The sequence below is a fragment of the Xiphophorus maculatus genome, chromosome 23, assembly GCF_002775205.1.
Source record: "Xiphophorus maculatus strain JP 163 A chromosome 23, X_maculatus-5.0-male, whole genome shotgun sequence".
NCBI lineage: Eukaryota > Metazoa > Chordata > Actinopteri > Cyprinodontiformes > Poeciliidae > Xiphophorus > Xiphophorus maculatus.
The window spans coordinates 18,653,082-18,672,318 of record NC_036465.1 but is presented as its reverse complement, the minus strand read 5'-3'; the positions used below and the strand labels follow the sequence as shown (position 1 = coordinate 18,672,318).

The window sequence follows — 19,237 nt, the reverse complement described above, 5'->3', positions numbered from 1 at the left end:
ATCTAAATCGGATTTAGATGCTTCTCTCTCAACAGGGACCGACTTCCCTCGGAGAAAAACTGAACAACTTGAGAACACCACCATAGAGATGGTCGGTAGTGTAATTATTCCCCTAAACATTTTTAAAAGCAAGTTAAGAATCTCACTTTTTGTCCCATCAGACCGGTGTGTCCCCTACACCTTTACAATCTGCAAACCAGACGTCTCTCAACATGGCTTTCTTTTTGCCTCTCTTTCACAAATGCCAGTGTTATGACCAAGTCGTCCTTTCAATAGTTTTTCCCACCTCGGCTGCTGATCTGTGCAGCTCCTCTGAGGATATTATGGGGCTTCTGATTACTCTCTTCTTGCTTAACAGCCATGTCTTGGTAAGTACAGTCGTGCCAATCCACTGACTGCATTAGATTTTGTGAAAGGATGATTTAAAAGGGGCAGAATTCAGATGAGCCATATCACAGAATTTTATTTTTTTTTTACATTGAATGCAACATATCTTTTTACTTCTACTTTGCAATTATGTAGCACTTTGTTAGTACATCATAGAAAATACCAATAAATACCTTTATGTTTGTGGTTGTAATGTTAGAAAATTAACTGCCTTGCAATTTTAGTTTTGCAAGGCACTAAAATTGCCTCGGTGTCAATAACTGGGATAAAACAATCCTTGGAAGTCACTAAATAAATACCAACAATGCATCGCTGACTGTTTAAGAGAAGTCTCTTGGTCATATGCATGTGGAAGCAATTTTAAAGCCCATAATCCCCCCACCGTCCCGTCTTTTAGCCCTATGGGCCTACACAGCCGTCCTGGCACTGCATTGCTCCATATAAAGAGCTGCCAAACTGCGGTAAACAATTTTGTTTGTGGCAAAACTTTGCTAAACACAGCTTCACGTCCTCAGACCACAAAAGCAGTCTGCAACACACTAACCACTAATAATCAGGCAAGAAGCTGCTTTAAAAAAACTAAATAAAACTCAAGAGTTTAAAGGTTCAGCAAGAAAAACACTAGGATTTAGATAGATAAAAACGTAGGCGCCAGATGTTTAATTTTTTAGGCTTTTATTAAAATACGGTGTTGAGTTTACCATTGGAGGTTACCATCACAAACATGATTGTTTCTAATAAAAAAGTAAACAAAAACAAAAAAAATAAAGCTTAAAAGCCTAGTTACAGATTTTTTTTCTGGTGTTTTTGTTTTTGCAGTCTGGTGAAAAAAAAAAAGAAATAAAATAATTCACAATGAGAGTGATTGGAGGAGGGGAAAATTTTTTTCACATGTTGTAAAAATACATTTCCCAAATTCAACATTACACACAGTCACTTTCAAGCATTCATTCATTCCTGGTTAGATGGTTAGATGTCAGTGCCAAAAAGACAAATAAAAAGACAAAAAAACGGTTCGGATCTGTGCACAGAACGAGGATCGAGAGTCTGTGAGGACGCAGGCAATCGGGGTCAACAGTCTGAGGGAGGAAAACCTCGGGGGGCGAGGGACAGGACACGTGGGGCGACTGCTGGAGGATATGTGTGCATTTGAACCCTGAGAGAGAGAGGAGAGACAAATGACCAACTCTCGCTGAAACTACGTCAGTGTCCACCGCACCGTCCTTATCGAGCGCAGTGGGCGAAGGTGGCGATTCGGTCTTACGAGAGTTAATTATCAGCTGCTGCAACTGACAAGAGCTGGCTGGATCTGATTAAACCAAAACCAGCAGAATAAATGTGGTCCATCTAAATGCAAAGTCAGTGCTCACACCGGGTGTGTGTGTGACTGCGGAACGAGCGGTGCGTGCTTAAACAAGGCTAAATGTGGTTCTTGACTGGAACAGGAAATGCACGGTGCAGTAATTTCAGGCCTGTATGGGGGTGGAGGGAAGTGAGGAGTTTTAATTCAGAGACCCCGGGGCCCTGCTGTCGTCTCCTGGCTTCACCTGCTGTGGTCGACTGTATTAAGGCAGTGAGTGGCTCCAATGGCAACTTTCTATATCAGCTACTGTAACAGGGAGAGAACGAGTAAGGCCCGCAGGATATAAGCCAGAAACGACAAATTTAAGAGAAAGAAAGGAGGAAGAGGACAAGGACGAAGGAGGGGGGGGGGGGGGGGGGGACAGGCAGGGATCTCGTTTTCTCTGAAATGTTTCAGTACAACATGTCAAACACGGAGAGTTAATCCTTTAAAAATAAAAACGGTTTTAAACAACAGTGCACCGCTGGACTGGAAAATATATATCATCACCAACAGGAGATTTTAAGATTATAATCCAAACTATGGGGTTACTTTTTGTTTTTCGTTTTTTTTATTTAAAAATATATACTTATCACATGACAGAGGAGCCACCTGTTGCTCATAGACTCTGAGGGGGACAAACTGTACATCACTGGAAACGGACTACGACTGAAGAAAAGAAGGAGAAACACTTCGATGGAGAGGGACAGAGGGTTAGGGGGAAGTCTGATTCCCCTGTAAAAATGACTTCACATGCACTATAGACAGCAGCTTGATGAGAAAGGTGGTCAAACGCAACGCAAGTATGTACTACCACCGTCCTAGTCCAAGTTATTTCACTTCATCGACTAATTTTTACATCACTTTTTAAAAGCCTGAAGTCTGACAATTGTGCTAAGCTGAGTGAGAAAGGCAAACAGATGCACGTTATTAGTGACGCCTGAGTAGTTTTCAAATTTATTTCAACTGGGATCTTTTGTTGTTTTTTTGTCTCCGCTTAATTTCGTCATGACTGCTACAATTTCATCTAGAAAATCTGTACAAAAACAGAAAACAAACAAAAAAAAATAAAAATAGAAGGGTATGCACGGTACATTCAATATCTGTTAATGAGGTACTAGATAGGTGTTCCCTTCACACCAGGGCAACAGCATTTTAAGAGTTAACTGTAAGGGACGACTCCTTTGGAACAACAACAACAGAGTGAGAGAGCAAACACTCACTCACACACACACAAACACACACACACACCACTGTCTTGAAGATGCAAGCATGCAGGAACGCTAGCCGCTGTTTGCTCCTGCAGAAAATCTGACCCATACTGTCCTGTCACACCTGAAGGGACTGGTGGATGCGAACTGGTGTGTGCAAGTGTGCTGGGAGAGCCATGATACGAGAGGAGGATGAGGATGTGCAGGGTGGTGAAAAATTTTAAGTCAGTTTCTCCGTGTTTGTTACGTTGCATCACTTAAAGTAGCATCAATGATCTGTTACCGGGAGGCCAGATAGAGAGCGCCCTCTGCTGGCTTGATTTAGATTTCCTTTTGGGGACCAAAACCAAATGGATTGGTCTCTAGCTGCTTGCTAGAAACCTTTGAGCAAATAAAGGGAGAAAAGTCTCAAAAGGGGGATTTCATTCTTTAAATGGTTTAACGCTATAGTTTCACAGTTAAAAGAGCTCCACACAGACTACATTATAAACCCTCTGCTAATAATGCCAAGGAGGTTTAAGGGATGGAGGGTGGCTAGATTCTGACCGCCTTACTGTAATAAGCAGTTTCCCCCAGTCATAATACAAGCAGATAGGGGCCAGGAAAACAAAAATGAAAACAACAACAACAACAGAAAAAGAAGAGAGTAGTAACACGAGCCATTAATGTACAAAGTGGAGCTTCAACTGTTCTGTTCCTGCTGGAGGCAGCAGACTAAAGCCTCATGTCGGAAAAAGCAAAACAGCAATACCTAGAACCACAAAAGATCAACTTTCATTAAAACAACAGCCAGCTAAGGAAGTAAAACCAATCCAATAATTGAATCCTTGAGAACACAGTTATTGCTGACATTGTGGGGGTGGGGAGGTGTGAGGGTTGGTGCGTGAGATGAGGATGGAGGGATGTGGGGGTGATGGATTGGTGTAGATGGGTCACTCCTGGGCTGGTTGTCTGATCAGACGAAGGATCGGAGATCCAGGAAGGGTCAGACTGGTGCTTCCCGTGCACCGGAGCGTCGCTTTGTGTCCGACCCTGAAGGGGCGAGGTGAGGCAGCGGGTGGGGTCGACGGGGGTTTGGTTTCCAGAGATGACGGAATGTGCCAGAGCTGGCAGAGGGGGCTATTGGTCGGAGGGGAGGTCTCTGTCGCCTTCAGCCTTAGTGGGCTGCCCCGGGGAAGGGGCGTGAGGGGGGTGGGTGACGGGGGCGATGCCATGCGCCAGGGTTCCTGAAACCAGGCTCTCCACGCCTGTGCCTGATCCTGGCAGGCCCCCCGTTGCTGCGACGTTGATCAGACCTGGGGGGAATCTGGAACAGAAGGAGGAGGAGAGCTTGTTTCCTGTCTGCCAACAGGGCCCCGTGTTGTCCTGGTCAGCATTCACTGCTCTCACCTGTAGGCAGCTCCATTAAGCTCTGGGTGAACAGTAGCTGCCTCCATGGTGGGCCACTGGGAGGCGGCCATCAGATACTCCTTATTCACACAGTTCTTCAGGCTGTCAGGGATACGACCTGGAGCAACATCACATACAGGGTTCCTAAATATTTAATATTTAAATATTTTCCCATTATTTAATTTACTTTTCTCATTAGTAATGTGGAATTTTAGAAAATGGAAAAAGCAAACATTTTTTTTACGATCAGTTATCTGTTTTTCAAGGTTGTAGGAACCCTTCAGAAATGAATGACACTGGTCAGTGAGAACTGGTTTCTCAGATTGTAAAAGAGAATATATTTTCATACTATATTAAATCACAATCACCAAAATACAAAATATGAAATATTGCAATTGGAAAAAATCCTTTTGTATAAAATATCTGCCAGGAAGTTGCACATTGCACTGAACCAAAATCGCAATATCAAATATTGATGGCAGAGGACTTGGTGAGGACAGAGTGATGAAAAATGTGAAGGGAGTTAAGAGCAATCAATAGTCATCGCAATTAAATTTCTTCTGACATCATGTAGCCTTAATTGTTCAGTGAGATCCCACAATTTATAAAGTTTAATGATTGTGCTCCATAGAAAGCAGTGGAAACAAACATCATCAACGTGGCATTCAACAACACCAGACCCCCTCCTAATCATCACTGAATACTCAGATTCACCCATCTTTCTATTTTTCTGTGGAGAATATCTAAAACATCTGAAAGAAAATGCAGCAACTCAATACGCTACTGGCTACTATTTGCAAAGCAGCAAATAGCTTTTGCTGCTTTGCAAATAGTAGATACTATTGTCGAAGACCACCATTTATTTTCCTAGCTGCCGATTGGCTGAACTCCGAAGAGGGAGAATAAGGAAGACTGTGGATGTTAGCTTCTATGGTAGTACTAAGTAGGTTTTCATTGTGCATATTAGGTGTTTGGACTATTAAAATAGTCAGTTCTAAGTGTATCTAGAAGGAATCTCAAGTATTGAAGGATTTTAGCTTTTCGCTGGCGGCTCTATTCCATAACCTCCATGAATATCAGGGGTCCACTGTATACTTTTTTACATTTAAATGTTTTGTAATATTTAAATGTTTTGTATGCTACCTATTCAGCATGTACACTCACCAGTGATGGCCCGGCGCACTTCTCTGGCTGCTTCTTCACGAGCCTCAACTGAAGCCTGCTCGCTGTACCAGGATGTGTGAGGGGTACAGATCAGGTTGGGGGCATCCTTCAGGGGGCCCGTTGAAAAACTTGATGAAGAGTAAGAACTTGTTAACATCCATTGATACTGTGTGTATAAGTAAGGCAGTAACTCAGGCTCTGGTCTTCATGCAGCGCTCCTACCTGAACGGTTCTGTCTCATGCACGTCCAGGGCGGCCCCACGTATCCGGCCCTCCTTCAGGGCCTGAGCCAGAGCTTTCTCATCCACCAGCCCGCCTCTTGATGTGTTCACCAGGAACGCTCCTTGACGCATCTGTCAGAAGAGCAACAGATTTAAACTATCTACAGCAAAACTCGCCATAAAGGCAGGGGAAAAGTCAAAACCTCAAACCCCTGAAAAAGGTTTTGTCTAAATAGGAGGAGGCAGGTGAAACTGTGGTAGTCTCACTGTAACGCTATTATGCAGTTTTGCTGCTTGAAGCAGCAGATACTTTAATACCTGCAGCTGCAGTTTGAGAGGCTGCCAAGCAGGGATGAGTTAATTAGTTTTCTGCTCATGAACACAACTGGCAGTGTTTGTATGATACACCCTCTGATTTACCTGTAGGGCCTTGGAGACTAAGCAGTTTTCATTTATCTGCTTTATATAACAGAAACACATACATAAACATCTAGTGTAAGATTAATTTCTATAATCTACAATGACAACATGTCTAAAGGACCAAAAGCAATATTTAAATCATTATCAAACAACTGAAGTGGGTCTAGTCAAATTCTTACAAATGAAATACATTGGTAGACAATGTTATTTTGATTTCTTATTAATAGAATATTATTTGACATTAAAAACACATTGCAGTAGCTTAAATTATATGTAAATCCTACCATGATATCCCTGAGGGATCAGTTCTTGGACCTAATTGTGCTCTGTATGCTCCTTCAAGGTTTGATAAGCCTGACTTCCGGTTGTATTTTATGTAAATAACATACAAGCTTAAATCTAATAAAATATGATGCCAGAACTCATTTTTATGCTAAGACGTTAATATGTGGATGGCGAAAACAAATGGAAATCTTGTGTTTTGGACTTTCTAGACTCCAAAAATGTGACCCTTTTTTGAGTTATTCTAGACAAAATTATAGGAAACATTCCTGCCTAAAACCCAGAGGAGTATATTAAGCTATTAAAAGAGCATATATACAGTACAGACCAAAAGTTTGGACACACCTTTTAATTCAATGAGTTTCCTTTATTTTCATGACTATTGACATTGTAGATTCACACTGAAGGCATCAAAACTATGAATAACACATGTGGAAATATGCACTAAACAAAAACAGTGTAAAACAACTGAAAATACCCCTTATATTCTAGTTTCTTCAAAGTAGCAACCTTTAGCTGTGATTACTGCTTTGCACACACTCTGCATTTTCCTGATGAGCTTCAAGAGGTAGTCACCTGAAATGGTTTTCACTTCATAGGTGTTGCCCTGTCAGGTTAATAAGTGGGATTTCTTGCCTTATAAATAGTCATGAAAATAAAGAAAACCCTTTGAATTAGAAGGTGTGTCCAAACTTTTGGTCTGTACTGTATATATTAATCGAAAGGCACAAAGCGCTGATAGTGAACATTCCCACTTGAAAAAACATGCACCCTCCACCCATCTGTACACGCTTGCCGGAAAGTTGCACTCGCTCTCTGTTTAGTGGGTGTATGCGACAGTTAGGAGCGGAGACTTTTAAGATTGATCTGATAGGCCGAATTTTCTGTTAAAAGCAGGTGAAAGCCAGCAGGGATTTGGTCTAATTAGAGAAGAAGACGTTTAGGGGACGTGAAGTGGATTCAAACTGTAGAAGAAAATATGGCTACAGCGGTGGAAAAGGACCAAGAAGAAGAAGAATGACTTCATCAGTAATTTTGATTTGATCTGTTGATATTGATTCTTTTAAATGTTAAAATAAGGATGTTCCCCTCTACTGTTTCATTACTATCAGATCTCATTAATGTGACACTCAAAATTAATGGAGTATTAAAAAGCCCATCCCAGTTTGATGAGGAAGCGGTTTTGTATCTGCTGACCTGTTTGATGGTGAAGTCGTTGATGAGGTGGTGGTTGTGCTCGTTGAGGCTGCAGTGCAGGGACACGCAGTCAGAGTGTATGAGCAGGTCCTGCAACGTGGCCATTCGCTGGAGGCCCAGCGAGCGCTCGACGCCGTCAGGCAGGTATGGGTCATAAAAGATTACGCTAAATCCAAACGCCTTAGCTCTCAGAGCCACAGCCTGGCCAACACGTCCTAAAAACAGCAGGACCGGGTTAAGGTTGGGAACAAATGATCTGACTCCAAGTCATTATGCTTAATTTGGTTTTATATTAACTTTGGGAACCATGTTCACTCACCTAAGCCTATGATGCCCAACGTTTCTCCGCGGATTCGAGCAGCACCTCCAGCCACCTCCCTGATCTGCTCCACACTGGAGGCCCGGGTCCCCTCCCTCAGGGCTTGGTGCATCCAGGTGACCCGCCTGTACAGGTTGAGAATCAGACATAGCGACGTGTCGGCCGTCTCTTCCACCGAGGCTGCCGGCACGTTACAGACAGCGATGCCTGCATGATGGGGGAAGGAGGAGATGTTAGGCTCGCCTTGTTGTGCCATAAAGCTGCTTGTTTCTGACATTATTCTGCAAACCTGACCATCTCACCGAGCTCAGCAGCTGCTTTGACGTCAACGTTGTCAAAGCCGGAGCCGATCCTGACAATAACCCGTAGGCCTTTGAACTTTTCCAAGTCATCTCTGGATAAAGTTATAGTGTGATACAGCAGAGCAGCCACAGCTTCATTTAACACCTGCAGTGGACAGATTTTTATTGAATTATCTGAATGATCAGCGTGTTAAATTGTTCGCCATAAGTGAAGTCACTGTTTTAAGACAGTCATTATGTTTTCAGGTCATAAACCAATGATGTTGGTAGCTGATCTTGTTCTACCTTCTCATGTATCTCCTGTGTGGACTGAGCGTCGCAGAAAGCCACGGTCGCCACGTCTTTGAGGATGGGCATTTCCACAGTGCAGTCGCGCCCATCCAGCAGGGCCACCAGGGGCCGAGGGTGCATTGGCCCATTCAGGATGGGGGGTCGGATACCTGAGTTAATCAGAACCAGAAAGATGTTTATGGAGGATCAAAACTGCCAGGATCCACAAAACATTAAAGTTAACATTTTGTGATAAATTAACTTAGAAGTAGGATGTTAATATATTTACATCTGCATTGTAAAATTCATATTTTACATAATATAAGTTATTTAGCTACTTAAGTAATCATTTCTCAGCACAGCTGGACTTTTTTATGTGGTCCATTGCATCAAGTCCAAAGCTACACTGCTAAAGCAAAGACGATTTGTTCCTCTCTGTTAACTTCAGATCCGATTGGTCAGCTGATTAAAGTTAAAATAATTTCAAGAACTATGAAATAATTATGCAAATACTGAATCATATATGCCTTTAACACAAACATTTAATTATTTCAATATTTATGTCAATAAATGTATAACTATTACTGATACATTTAATTTATTTCTAAGTTATATGACAATGTATAAAGTTTTTTTGTAACATTTATAACCCTCTAAAGATGTGGAAGTACCTACTAAAAGTTTATTAATACTACATAGATGATGATTTGAGTTCCGTACTCTGGGCTTAAAAGGCCAAACACACAAAAGAATGAATGAATGAAAACAAGACTAAATCTTTCCAGGCTTCCATACAATCTACATCTTTTTAACAATACTAGCACCTTATTAATCTGGATGGCATGCAACCACTTGTTTTTCAAAATGACTAAATAGACTTAAGGTTAATGAGTCAGTCTGCATTTTCCACGTCTGGCTTGCTCAATGTGATGTACAAAAAGAAAATCCCCCTGCACAAATAGCTGAATGCTTTACTCCTTAGAAAAACAGCGTATGACTCTCTTTTTCCAACACCAACACAGAGGAAAATGTATGACTGCATGTATGTGTTGATGTGATTTAAGGTTACGAAGTTACGTGTAACCAAATCTTTAATGGTGCATCCAGGAGTCTGCTCGTCCTTGCAGTGAACATCTGGGTTGAAGAGTCTTTGCATAGAGGAAAGATGAGACTCGGGTCAATGAAGTGGTCCAGTATCGTTTCTGGGAACAGGATCGGGGTACCATGTGACAGTAGACACACACGAAAGAGCCTAGAAGGTAGCAGCAGAGGTGATGGTGTGCTACAACTGGGTGAGGGGTGAAAAACTGATTGATGTCTGGAAGGAGGTAGTGAGGGGTTCATGGGTTTATAGTGGTGGGATGTGGGGGCTGGCAGGGGGGTCAGTTGTGACCTACATCTCATGTCTAGAAGAGCCACATCTTCCAGTTATTTTACCCTCTCTTCCCAGTATAAACACAGAACTTGGTGGCAAATCTCATCCATAGTCACTCTCCATTCTGCCAACCAAAGCAGAACTGCCAAAACAAATTAATGCTGCAATTCTGCCAACACACTGCAGAAACACTCATCACAAACTGTCTTTTTTTTTTTTTCTTTTACACCTCTTCCCTATTCTGCTTCATATGAGATTATTTTCTGTGGCCGTTATCTTGTCACTGCCGTGTGAGAGGTGTGCACTTCATTGGAGCTGGAGTGCGGTTTGCTGGAACGGTTTTACTTGGACAGAAGGCAGGACGAGGTGGCGAGACTGCTGGGGAGGAACGGGAGCTGGTAGCTGAAGCTGGAAATCAAGTATTCAGGGTTTCTGCACATTTTCCATTTCAGGGACTCCAGACTTTCCCAGGCTCGGATTTTTAAACACCTCAGCCAGCTTCCAGGCTGCGTTGGAATCCAGGAACAAGCAAAGTGGCATTTAGGATGAGCGCACACCTAACACGAAATTCTCTAAAATTGTTCACAAGTTGCATTTTATCACTGAACGGTCAACCATGACACACGTGAAGCTTATTTAGATAACGTGAACGAACGACCTGATGTGATCCATAACTATTTATTTTTATGCTATTTTGAGCCGAATTGTTCATCTCATTTTAATAACCATTACAGCTTGAGCTTGTTTTATTGTGACTTGTTCTCTCAAATTGAAAAACCAGAATTTATCACATTGTCATATGAAGACAGGCCTCGGGCTCGTGTTCTAACGCTTTCATGATGTAATTATTAACTGAATCAAGATTATGTGATTTCAAGATATATTATGACTCTAAAGATCTTGAGCTAAATTTATATTTTAAAGATCTCAAACTTGTGTTGCCGTGATGACTTCATTATAAACTAAAAACTGAATTTAATATTTAATTATATTTATTAAAATACAAAGATCTTAAACTCATTTTGTGCCATGTATAATTTATTGTTTTTAGTCTTGCAATTCATTATATTGCTATATCAATATATTAGGGTCTCCAGCTCAATTTGTTATAGCAGCTTCATTTTTTTTACATGATGTTAATATCAAATTAAATTACAATTGCAAATCTCAAGTACTATGTCGGTAAACAGATTTAATAAACTCCTTTTAGTCATAACAGTTTCAGGATCTTAAAAAAGATTGGGCTATTAAGATTTGCTATGACATATTGTGTTAAAAGATCTTAAGCTTGTTTTACTGAGATCACAGTTTGAAATAGAAATCTTAAGCTAGTTAGTCCTGAAACTGCATTTTCTTGAAATAACTGAAAATAATTCATTAGAAAATTGCTGATTTTGAGGAAGAATTAATCAAAATCTGGTTTTGATAATAATGGAACAGGGGAGAGTCTGGAAAGACAAATGTTTCTCCATACAGTAAGACTTTCTAGTAAATTAAGCTCACATAAGAATAAAAACAAAGGAGAAAAATACAGGCCTGCATGTCCGATACAGTCACTGGATATGCATGCTAGTGGACTGTATTAGGCAGTGTGATTCACATTAACTGCAGATGGCTCAAAAACGCTACCATGCCAACTGCATAACACACAAAGGGACAATTGCCACGCAGAAAAACTTAAAGTGCTCCATCACAAAGAGCTCTTCAGAAAAAATATACAACCAAGTTGAGACTGCAGGGAAAGTAATTTGAGTAAAGGACACTGGCATACCCAAGGCCTACGAGGAACAAGCATGGCCAGACACACAATACAATTCATTCAGTGATTCATTCATTCTCCCTCTCTTTGCCTTTCTTCCCTCCACTCCCTCCTCCTGGTCGTATTTAGAGTAAGAGGAGGGGGGGAGGGGCAGCAGCCGATGATAATGCAGCAAGCAGCAGTACTCCACCCAGACGCTGCTAGACACACGCTTATTCAGTTCCTTCAACGGCTGCGACAGCACCAACCCACACTGAGCGTGAAAGAGAAACAGAACACGCACACGTTTCAGCGCCACACCCAAACCATACATATCTCTCTCCCCCCCCCCCACCGACACACAGCACTCACAAATCTTTTTTTTTTTTTTTTTAAATCGAAAACGCACGCAAAAAAACAGAAAACACATGGGCAGTGGGCCTAACCTTGCATTGTGAAGTCTGTCAGCCTGTCTTCCTCTCTACGGTTCTTATTTTTCCTCCCTCTCTCCTGCCAGCCTGCTCTAGGCTGACTGGATCCCAGCTGTCATCCACGCCCAGCCCCTCCCCCACGGCCAGCTTCCAATCACAGGCGGCCCCATACAGACTCGGCCAACCAGCACTAACCTCATTAGCATAGCTGAAGCCGAGGCCTGGGGCGGTTTGGGCTGTTGTCATTTTTTAAAGAGACAGCTGGCCCGTTTCCCAGTAGCCTCCGCCGCAACCCTTCACCTTGTCCTCTCCCTCTCACAGGTCTCTAGAGACTCTCCCAAAGGGCTTCCTTCATTTTTGTGCACAGTTATGTCTGATTCACATCACCGTTATACAACAGCTTAAAACAATAACAATCACAGAAGGATGCACATTACCGTCCCTGAGTGCACACTCTGGAAACGGAAATTATTGTCTGTCACCTTCACAATGAAACAGCAACTTAAGACAAACACTTCATTACAAACACACAAAAGGAAACTAATCAAGGTTACGACATTAGCACCGCACCCATCAATCAATTTTATCGCATAAACCTAAAGCAAACGAACCATTCGGAACAGTCAACATTCAAAACATAAAAGGTAACTTTATTAAAAAAATGTAAGGAATGTAAAAAAAAAAAACTTTAAAAATTATTTTTAAAGTTAAAAGTAAAATCTTCACTTAGTTTGGGCCGGCTAATTTACAAGTGATGCAGCACTAGGCTAGCATGGTTAAGTCAAGATTATTTGTAAAGCCCATTTCAGCAACACAGCAACTCAAGGTGCTTGACATGATAAACAAGTGTAACCACAAACAAGTGTTGTGGTTTAAGAACAATTACAGCTACAATTAATTCTAAGATCTAAGCTACTTCATAAACCCTCCTGCTTTATATGCCAATCTACATTCTTACCTTCACAGATGCGGTCAAGTCTCTGCCGCTTGACGTGTTTGGTTTTGTCCATCAGAGCCATAGACCAAGGAGTCTTAACCTGGGACAGCGAAGAACAAGTCTGGGAGCTGGAGGAGGCTCTTTAATGATGTCCACCTAGTATCACCTACAGGTACACACAGATAATCCAGTTGGTAAAGACACAAGGAGAGTTCACTTGCTAGGAAACTTTAGAGCATTAAACACATGACAAACAAGCTGACAGAAATGTAATTTATACCTATGAGTTTGATGGGAGTTTTTCAGACATAGGATGACTGTTCACCTCCTGGAGTAGTGGTTGTTTGTTGGATTTCAAGCCATTTTTTTCCAGCAGTTTTTAAGACATCTATAATTTTTATGACAAAATATTTACCTCCAATTGACCAGCTCAAGAACTAACTCTGACATTCACTTCCAATTTGGCAGAGAGGTAAAGGGTACTTTTACTGCTTTGTTGACATATTTTGCTTGGCATCTTAACAAAACCCAGTTTAACAACGACAGGTCCAATATAAAACTTTGATCCTGAAGGGTCTAAGGCTATGTTTACATGAAAAAGCTGTCTAGAAACTGCTGGTATAGTTGATTGCAGAAATGTTCCACATTTAAACTGTGTCACTGTTTAGACTAGACCGCCTAGAAACCTCGAATCCGCTGTAGTTGTCATGCAAAGGCACTAAAAAGCGCTGTAATTTTAGCATAATGTCGAAACGCGCATGCGCTTTAACCCTTAACCTCCACTTCATCCTGCAGCCCTGCTTTCTGTGAATGTGCTTTCACACCAGCAGAGTACTTCACACCTCCGCAGGGGGTATTCCCAAAAGTTACACTCTCAGACCTGGCTTCAAAAAGTTCCGTTGTTAAAGACTCCCATCACTAGAGACGTGTAAACGAGTGGCTGGATAGCCACTCGTTTTAAAATGTTCCGGTTTCTCTGAAAAGCAGCTCTATGTAAATGGGGCCAAAAGAAGCCAAACAAAATCTACTAAGTTTTGTTTGGTGATGAGAGTATTTGTAGATTAATTTAGTCAGAAACCAAAATGATAAAAGAGCAGGATGAAATCAAAGCTGGATTATGGCAAATCAGAGGTGAAGGATCTAATTTAAATATAAACTTGATTAAAGTAATAAACAAATCAACTAATCCTAAAAAGAAAAAGTAGGTAAAGGGATAGGGAATAAAGTCAAAGTCAGTAGACCCCGTGCAAAAGCTTGATAAATGATTAAATCAATGTTTTTTTCCAAACTTCACAAGACTGCATAGGAATCCTATAAAGCTAATTGTTTAACATAGCTATTTTCAGACCCTCAACAGTACAAAAGAGTGACAGTATAATCTGACTTTCTGAGATATAATATCTGCATTATATCTCACTAGTGCACAGTTTTCTGTATACTTATACATACAAATCGGCTACAGTTTGGTAGAAATGTATTTAAATAAAAAACACTGCTGAATTGTGGGAAGCAGCCCCGTAGTAGGTGGGAATCAGTTGGCAGAATCTTCTTTTTTTGTTGCATGTTTGAGCTTGTTAAGAAGGTGGAGTAATAATGGTCTCTAACCTGCCAAAGTTAAATTGTGCTCTCAGTAACAAGTTTGGTCTTCAAACGGAGGAAAAAAAGTAGAAATTTTCCTCTTACATGGGTGTAAAGTTTTTGCTGCTGACTTATTGTTGTGCGACAAAAAGAAGAAAACATTAAAAAAAGAACATAAAGCATAAAGTGCTCCTTTTCTATGAAAAGGTTGGTGCTGAAATAGGCTTTGGAAGTGCACCGAAAAGTAGCACAAAAAAGCAGCATGAAGAAAGAGTGTTTGATATCACTGCTGATTATTTAAATGATAAGTTGTTGGATCCCTCTGGAAAGCAGATCGGATTGGGATAATTTGGACTGATATGAATCAAATTTGAAGTAGATTCGATTTTGACGCAATTGTAATTGCACGCTAGAGCAGTTTGTCTTCCAAAGAGCTTTTGGATGACATTTGTTGTTAATAGGCATTCTATAAACAAGCTGAATTCAGCAGATGTTTATTTTTTACTGAATCAATCACACCTCCCTCGTGCATCCTTTTAGTCAACAATACTCCACCCCGCTTAGACTTATGTGACATAAAAAAATAAAACAAAAACAAGATAACAAACATTTAAGGTTCAGCCATTAACTGAAGATCCAAGTAAACGAACAGATATAAAAATGTGTAAAAGAGTCAAAGAAAACACCCCCCCCCAAAAAAAAAGAAGACACCAACTCACCTGGAAAACGTGTGCCAGGAAGGTTGGCAACTTAGTTTAAACTGTAAACGAGGCAAAGACAAACAAACATTAAATCTAACAAATGCCATGCAGTTCGCGTCTCTGCAGGCAACTTATTAAGGCAAGAAATTCTGACAAAGCTTTAGCATTTGAATTATAATCATCTAATGTTATATTTATTTTCGTTTTACCGAGTAGGTTTTCACACTTCATATTAGCGTGCTACGATTTAGCTTAGGAGTTTATTCTAAGCGAGGGTTTTTTGGTCATGTTTCACATTGTACGTTATGCAACTGAACTTATTGCAAAAACGTTTTTCCCCCAAATGCAAAGTGCAGCAATACATGATTTAAACATTGGCAAAATAAAGCAATAATACAACAAAACAATTTTTAAAATCTCCATCAAATTTATTATAAACGAGCAAGTTAAAGATTGTATTTCTGAGTAACATTAAAATGGCTTCACACTTTTAAACAGCATTATTATATAGTGTGCTTTTTTTTTTTTTTTTTACCAAAATAATAAAATGAATCGCTCAGGTGAGTCATTAATTCTTAGCCAAGTAATGAGTTGTGCTGTAGATACAGAATTGAGCATGCTTTAATTTCTATGCAAAATGGTCAATCAAGCTTTCCCCCACAGATAACAATTTCCTGTTCTCTTGCTGGTCTTATCTACAGATTCAGATTAAGTTCTCCTAAGAAGGAGAACATAAAAAAGAGAGAAAAAACTGCCCTGTATTTTCTTTGATATGATGGCGGTACTAATTGCAACAGAAAATTAAAAATATAAGATTTTCTTAATTTGTGCATTAACGCATATGTCCATCACCTTTGTTTGATTTTAAGTAAAATAAAAGAGAGCATTAGAATATATGGTCATTTCGCAATGAAATTAACTTTTTATATGAACAATCGGATCACACACACAGCGCTGTCTCTTTACTTCTTACCTCAGTGAAGTAAACTTCTTCGTAATCTCCTGATCAAGATGGTGTGATTAAGTAGCAATTTTTCGCCAATATTCGCTTAAGTGTTTTTGGCCTCCTGTTCTTTACTGTTAAAACCTCAATAAACTTTATACTAACTCAGTGCAACTTTATTTAAAGTGGAAGCAGATGTGTACTCTGGCTTTAACCGAAATTTAGATTAAATAGCAGATAGTGATAATGAGCGGATAAGTTTGTGTATGACTTCTGCTAAAATTTCTACTGATAAGGTACCGTTAACCAAGTAGTTAGCTGACGAAGCTAGTTAGCTCGTTTCTCCTCTTTCAATCAGCGGGGTAATTCTAATGAATGGTAGAGATAAATATTTACTTATAGTTCAAGTTATTTTACAATTTCTAAAAGTTATGTGTAAATATTATTTTACCCCAGCGTGCCCACTGTAGCTTGTTCGCCAAATACAAACTTCTGAATCGCTATCCAAGTTAACTCAATACATAGCACGGGAGCTAGCTACCCGCTAACCCAAACACAAACACTCCAGTACTACAAGTGGCTAACATTCTCAAAGAGCCAAAAAACTTTCTAAAGTACTGAACAAATGACGTATTCCATGACATATTGCTGCCATTAAGTTAATAAATGTAAGTATTTTTTTTTTTGTGACGACATATGTGGGGCGTTTAAGTGCTGCTAGCGTTAGCTAGCCATCGCCGTTAAGTGTGGTGTGGCTGGGTCTGCGGGAGAGATGCAGGCGGAGGGGGAGCCCATTTCGTCCGATTTGTTATCAGCGAGTGGCGCTACAATGTGAAATGTGTGACCCAGAAGCTGAGCAAAATCCTCCCATTTGCAAGGCGATTCAAACCACCGCGAAAGCGAACGCAACTCGTCGTACTTTGCCGCTAAACACGCGAGTTGTGAGGGGGAAAATGGCAGTTATTTACCCCAGATAAACTCTTTCAGGAGTGCCGAGGCAGTGTGCGTCCGTCGGTGGTGTTCCCTCTCTCCCGATCGCCATGAAATTAGACAAAAGAGGAAGTGGCTTGTTGATGAGGGGGTCAGACTGTCTGTTTTTTTTAAAAAAAAGCGGCCGTCTGCTAGAAGGAGCGCCCTCACCTTCCACGGCGGAGCGACAAAAAAAAAAAAAAAAAAAAGTAAGACAAGTTAGCAAAGACTGCTTTGGTGTACTTAATAGGCCTTTTAACATGTTTCTGTGAATTTTACAACCATGAACGGAAACATGTATACACTTTTTACACAAAAGAGGCCGAGTTCTACAGTATCTAAAATATGCTAAATAAAAAGTAAATAAATAATAATAAAAAAGAAAGGCAGAAAAAAGTATACATTTTTTTGCATAATACATGAATCATTCTCATAATAAATTACTGACTGCATTTTTTTAATATATTCATTTTGTCCCCATTTTTAATTTTTGCATATCATGGCATTAATTTTTGTCGCAGTATTTTTTTTAGTTTATGTCCAGTTTTAGAGTAAATTGTATGTAAATCTAGAGGTAGGTAGTTATAATTTTCAATATCTATTTGAAACAACTGTGTGTGAATTTTCTTTTTGAAAGTAAAAAAAAAAGCTAACCTTCTAAGTTATATGTAAAGTGTATAAAGGTTGAACATCAGTCTTCATTGAAATGTGAAAGCAGCTTTTTATCTTCAGTTCCAAAACTAAAATCCACAAACTTTCAAAATTTATCAGGGATGTTTGACCTGAACAAGAGATTGATATGTGAAATACATATTATTCTACATTTAGCATGGTGCTGCTGCATAGCAAAGATGAAATGATTAAGCATATTTAACAAGGTGCTTAATGATATTAGGGATCTAAACTGAACAAATGAGTTTTGACACTTAGTTTTTTATTTAATCATAAACTTGCTTGTGTGGCATTTGGAGAGGCTGAAGCAGCCTGTTGAGATGCTGTCACTGCATTGTGTTTTATAGAAACGATCTGAGCTCTTCTGTTACTGACAAAATGGAGAGCTGGACCATTTTGCCGTCTACTGTATTTCGTAAAAATGTCTAAATTTTAAATTAGGCTATTGAAGGTGACATGTAATATATCACAAGGCTCACTGGGCAATTTACCAACTAAACTGGAATGTAATTGCATTTCATCTCTTAGAGCTGATCAGTGAAAAAGTTTTGGCACAGTTGTGCTCTACTGCATTGCAGAGAGAAAGCTTTTGGTCTAAGAGCTTTCTACATAGAGTTTGAGTACTCTCCCTGTACTCCATCTTCCTCCCACAGTCCAAAAACATGACTGTCAGGTTTATTGGTCTCTAAATTGACTTTAGATATGAATATGTACATGAATAGTTGTTTATCCTTTTGGTCTTTGTGTGCTTGTCCAGGGTACTCCACCTCTTGTTTACTGCAATAAGCTACTGTAGCATAAACAATAGATTTAATTTCTCTAACATTATCCATTTTGACATATTTGTCATTCAAATTAACTTATTAATTTAGATTTAGGAAACCAATGTTTTTCTGCCATAGCAAAATATTGGATTAATAATTTATATACAGTACAGACCAAAAGTTTGGACACATTTCTCATTGAATTCAATGAGAAGGTGTGTCCAAACTTTTGGTCTGTACTGTATATCTTATATATACAGTGTATCCATCTGTGAAGAGTTTTTTTCATGCTTTTCTGGCATCAAGACAACTGTGGCTTGAGACAAATGTGAGTCATTAAATCTCCTATTCCTGAGCGCAGAAATAAAAGGCTTGCCCATTGCTACATTCCTTAAAAAAAACTGCCTCTGTAATTTCATGTTGCTCTGATTTTAAAAGAAGTCTTTTTTAAATTTCATCTCTACAAACTGAACCTGCTTGATGCTCCTCTGTATTTATGCTTGGCATAGCTTGTTAGCTGCATCAAAGTGTACCAAGGACTTTATAAACTATGGTTTCCAAACCGTTCAAGTCTTTCTGCCATGCCATCCTTGTGCTTAAAAGTCCTTTATGGAGAATGCAATAG

General features: G+C 39.9%; 1 protein-coding gene across 3 annotated transcripts; it reads right to left on the bottom strand.

Annotated features, from left to right (window-relative positions):
* Nucleotides 1–1,045: 1,045 nt before the first annotated feature.
* On the bottom strand, nucleotides 1,046–17,309 carry LOC102217139 (C-terminal-binding protein 1-like). Of its 3 annotated transcripts, XM_005795322.3 has the most exons (11): nucleotides 17,176–17,309; nucleotides 15,283–15,323; nucleotides 13,007–13,151; nucleotides 8,520–8,674; nucleotides 8,235–8,379; nucleotides 7,933–8,139; nucleotides 7,614–7,828; nucleotides 5,716–5,846; nucleotides 5,494–5,621; nucleotides 4,330–4,447; nucleotides 1,046–4,246 (listed from the first exon to the last, which is right to left on the bottom strand). In XM_005795322.3, the coding sequence occupies exons 3-11, from the start codon at nucleotides 13,065–13,067 to the stop codon at nucleotides 4,060–4,062; spliced, it is 1,347 nt and encodes a 448-aa protein (XP_005795379.1). In that variant the 5' UTR covers nucleotides 13,068–13,151; nucleotides 15,283–15,323; nucleotides 17,176–17,309; the 3' UTR covers nucleotides 1,046–4,059. The 3 variants fall into 3 exon arrangements, with proteins under 3 accessions (XP_005795379.1, XP_023184556.1, XP_023184557.1); XM_023328788.1 differs by lacking the exon at nucleotides 15,283–15,323; XM_023328789.1 differs by lacking the exons at nucleotides 13,007–13,151; nucleotides 15,283–15,323; nucleotides 17,176–17,309 and adding an exon at nucleotides 12,064–12,174.
* Nucleotides 17,310–19,237: the final 1,928 nt, after the last annotated feature.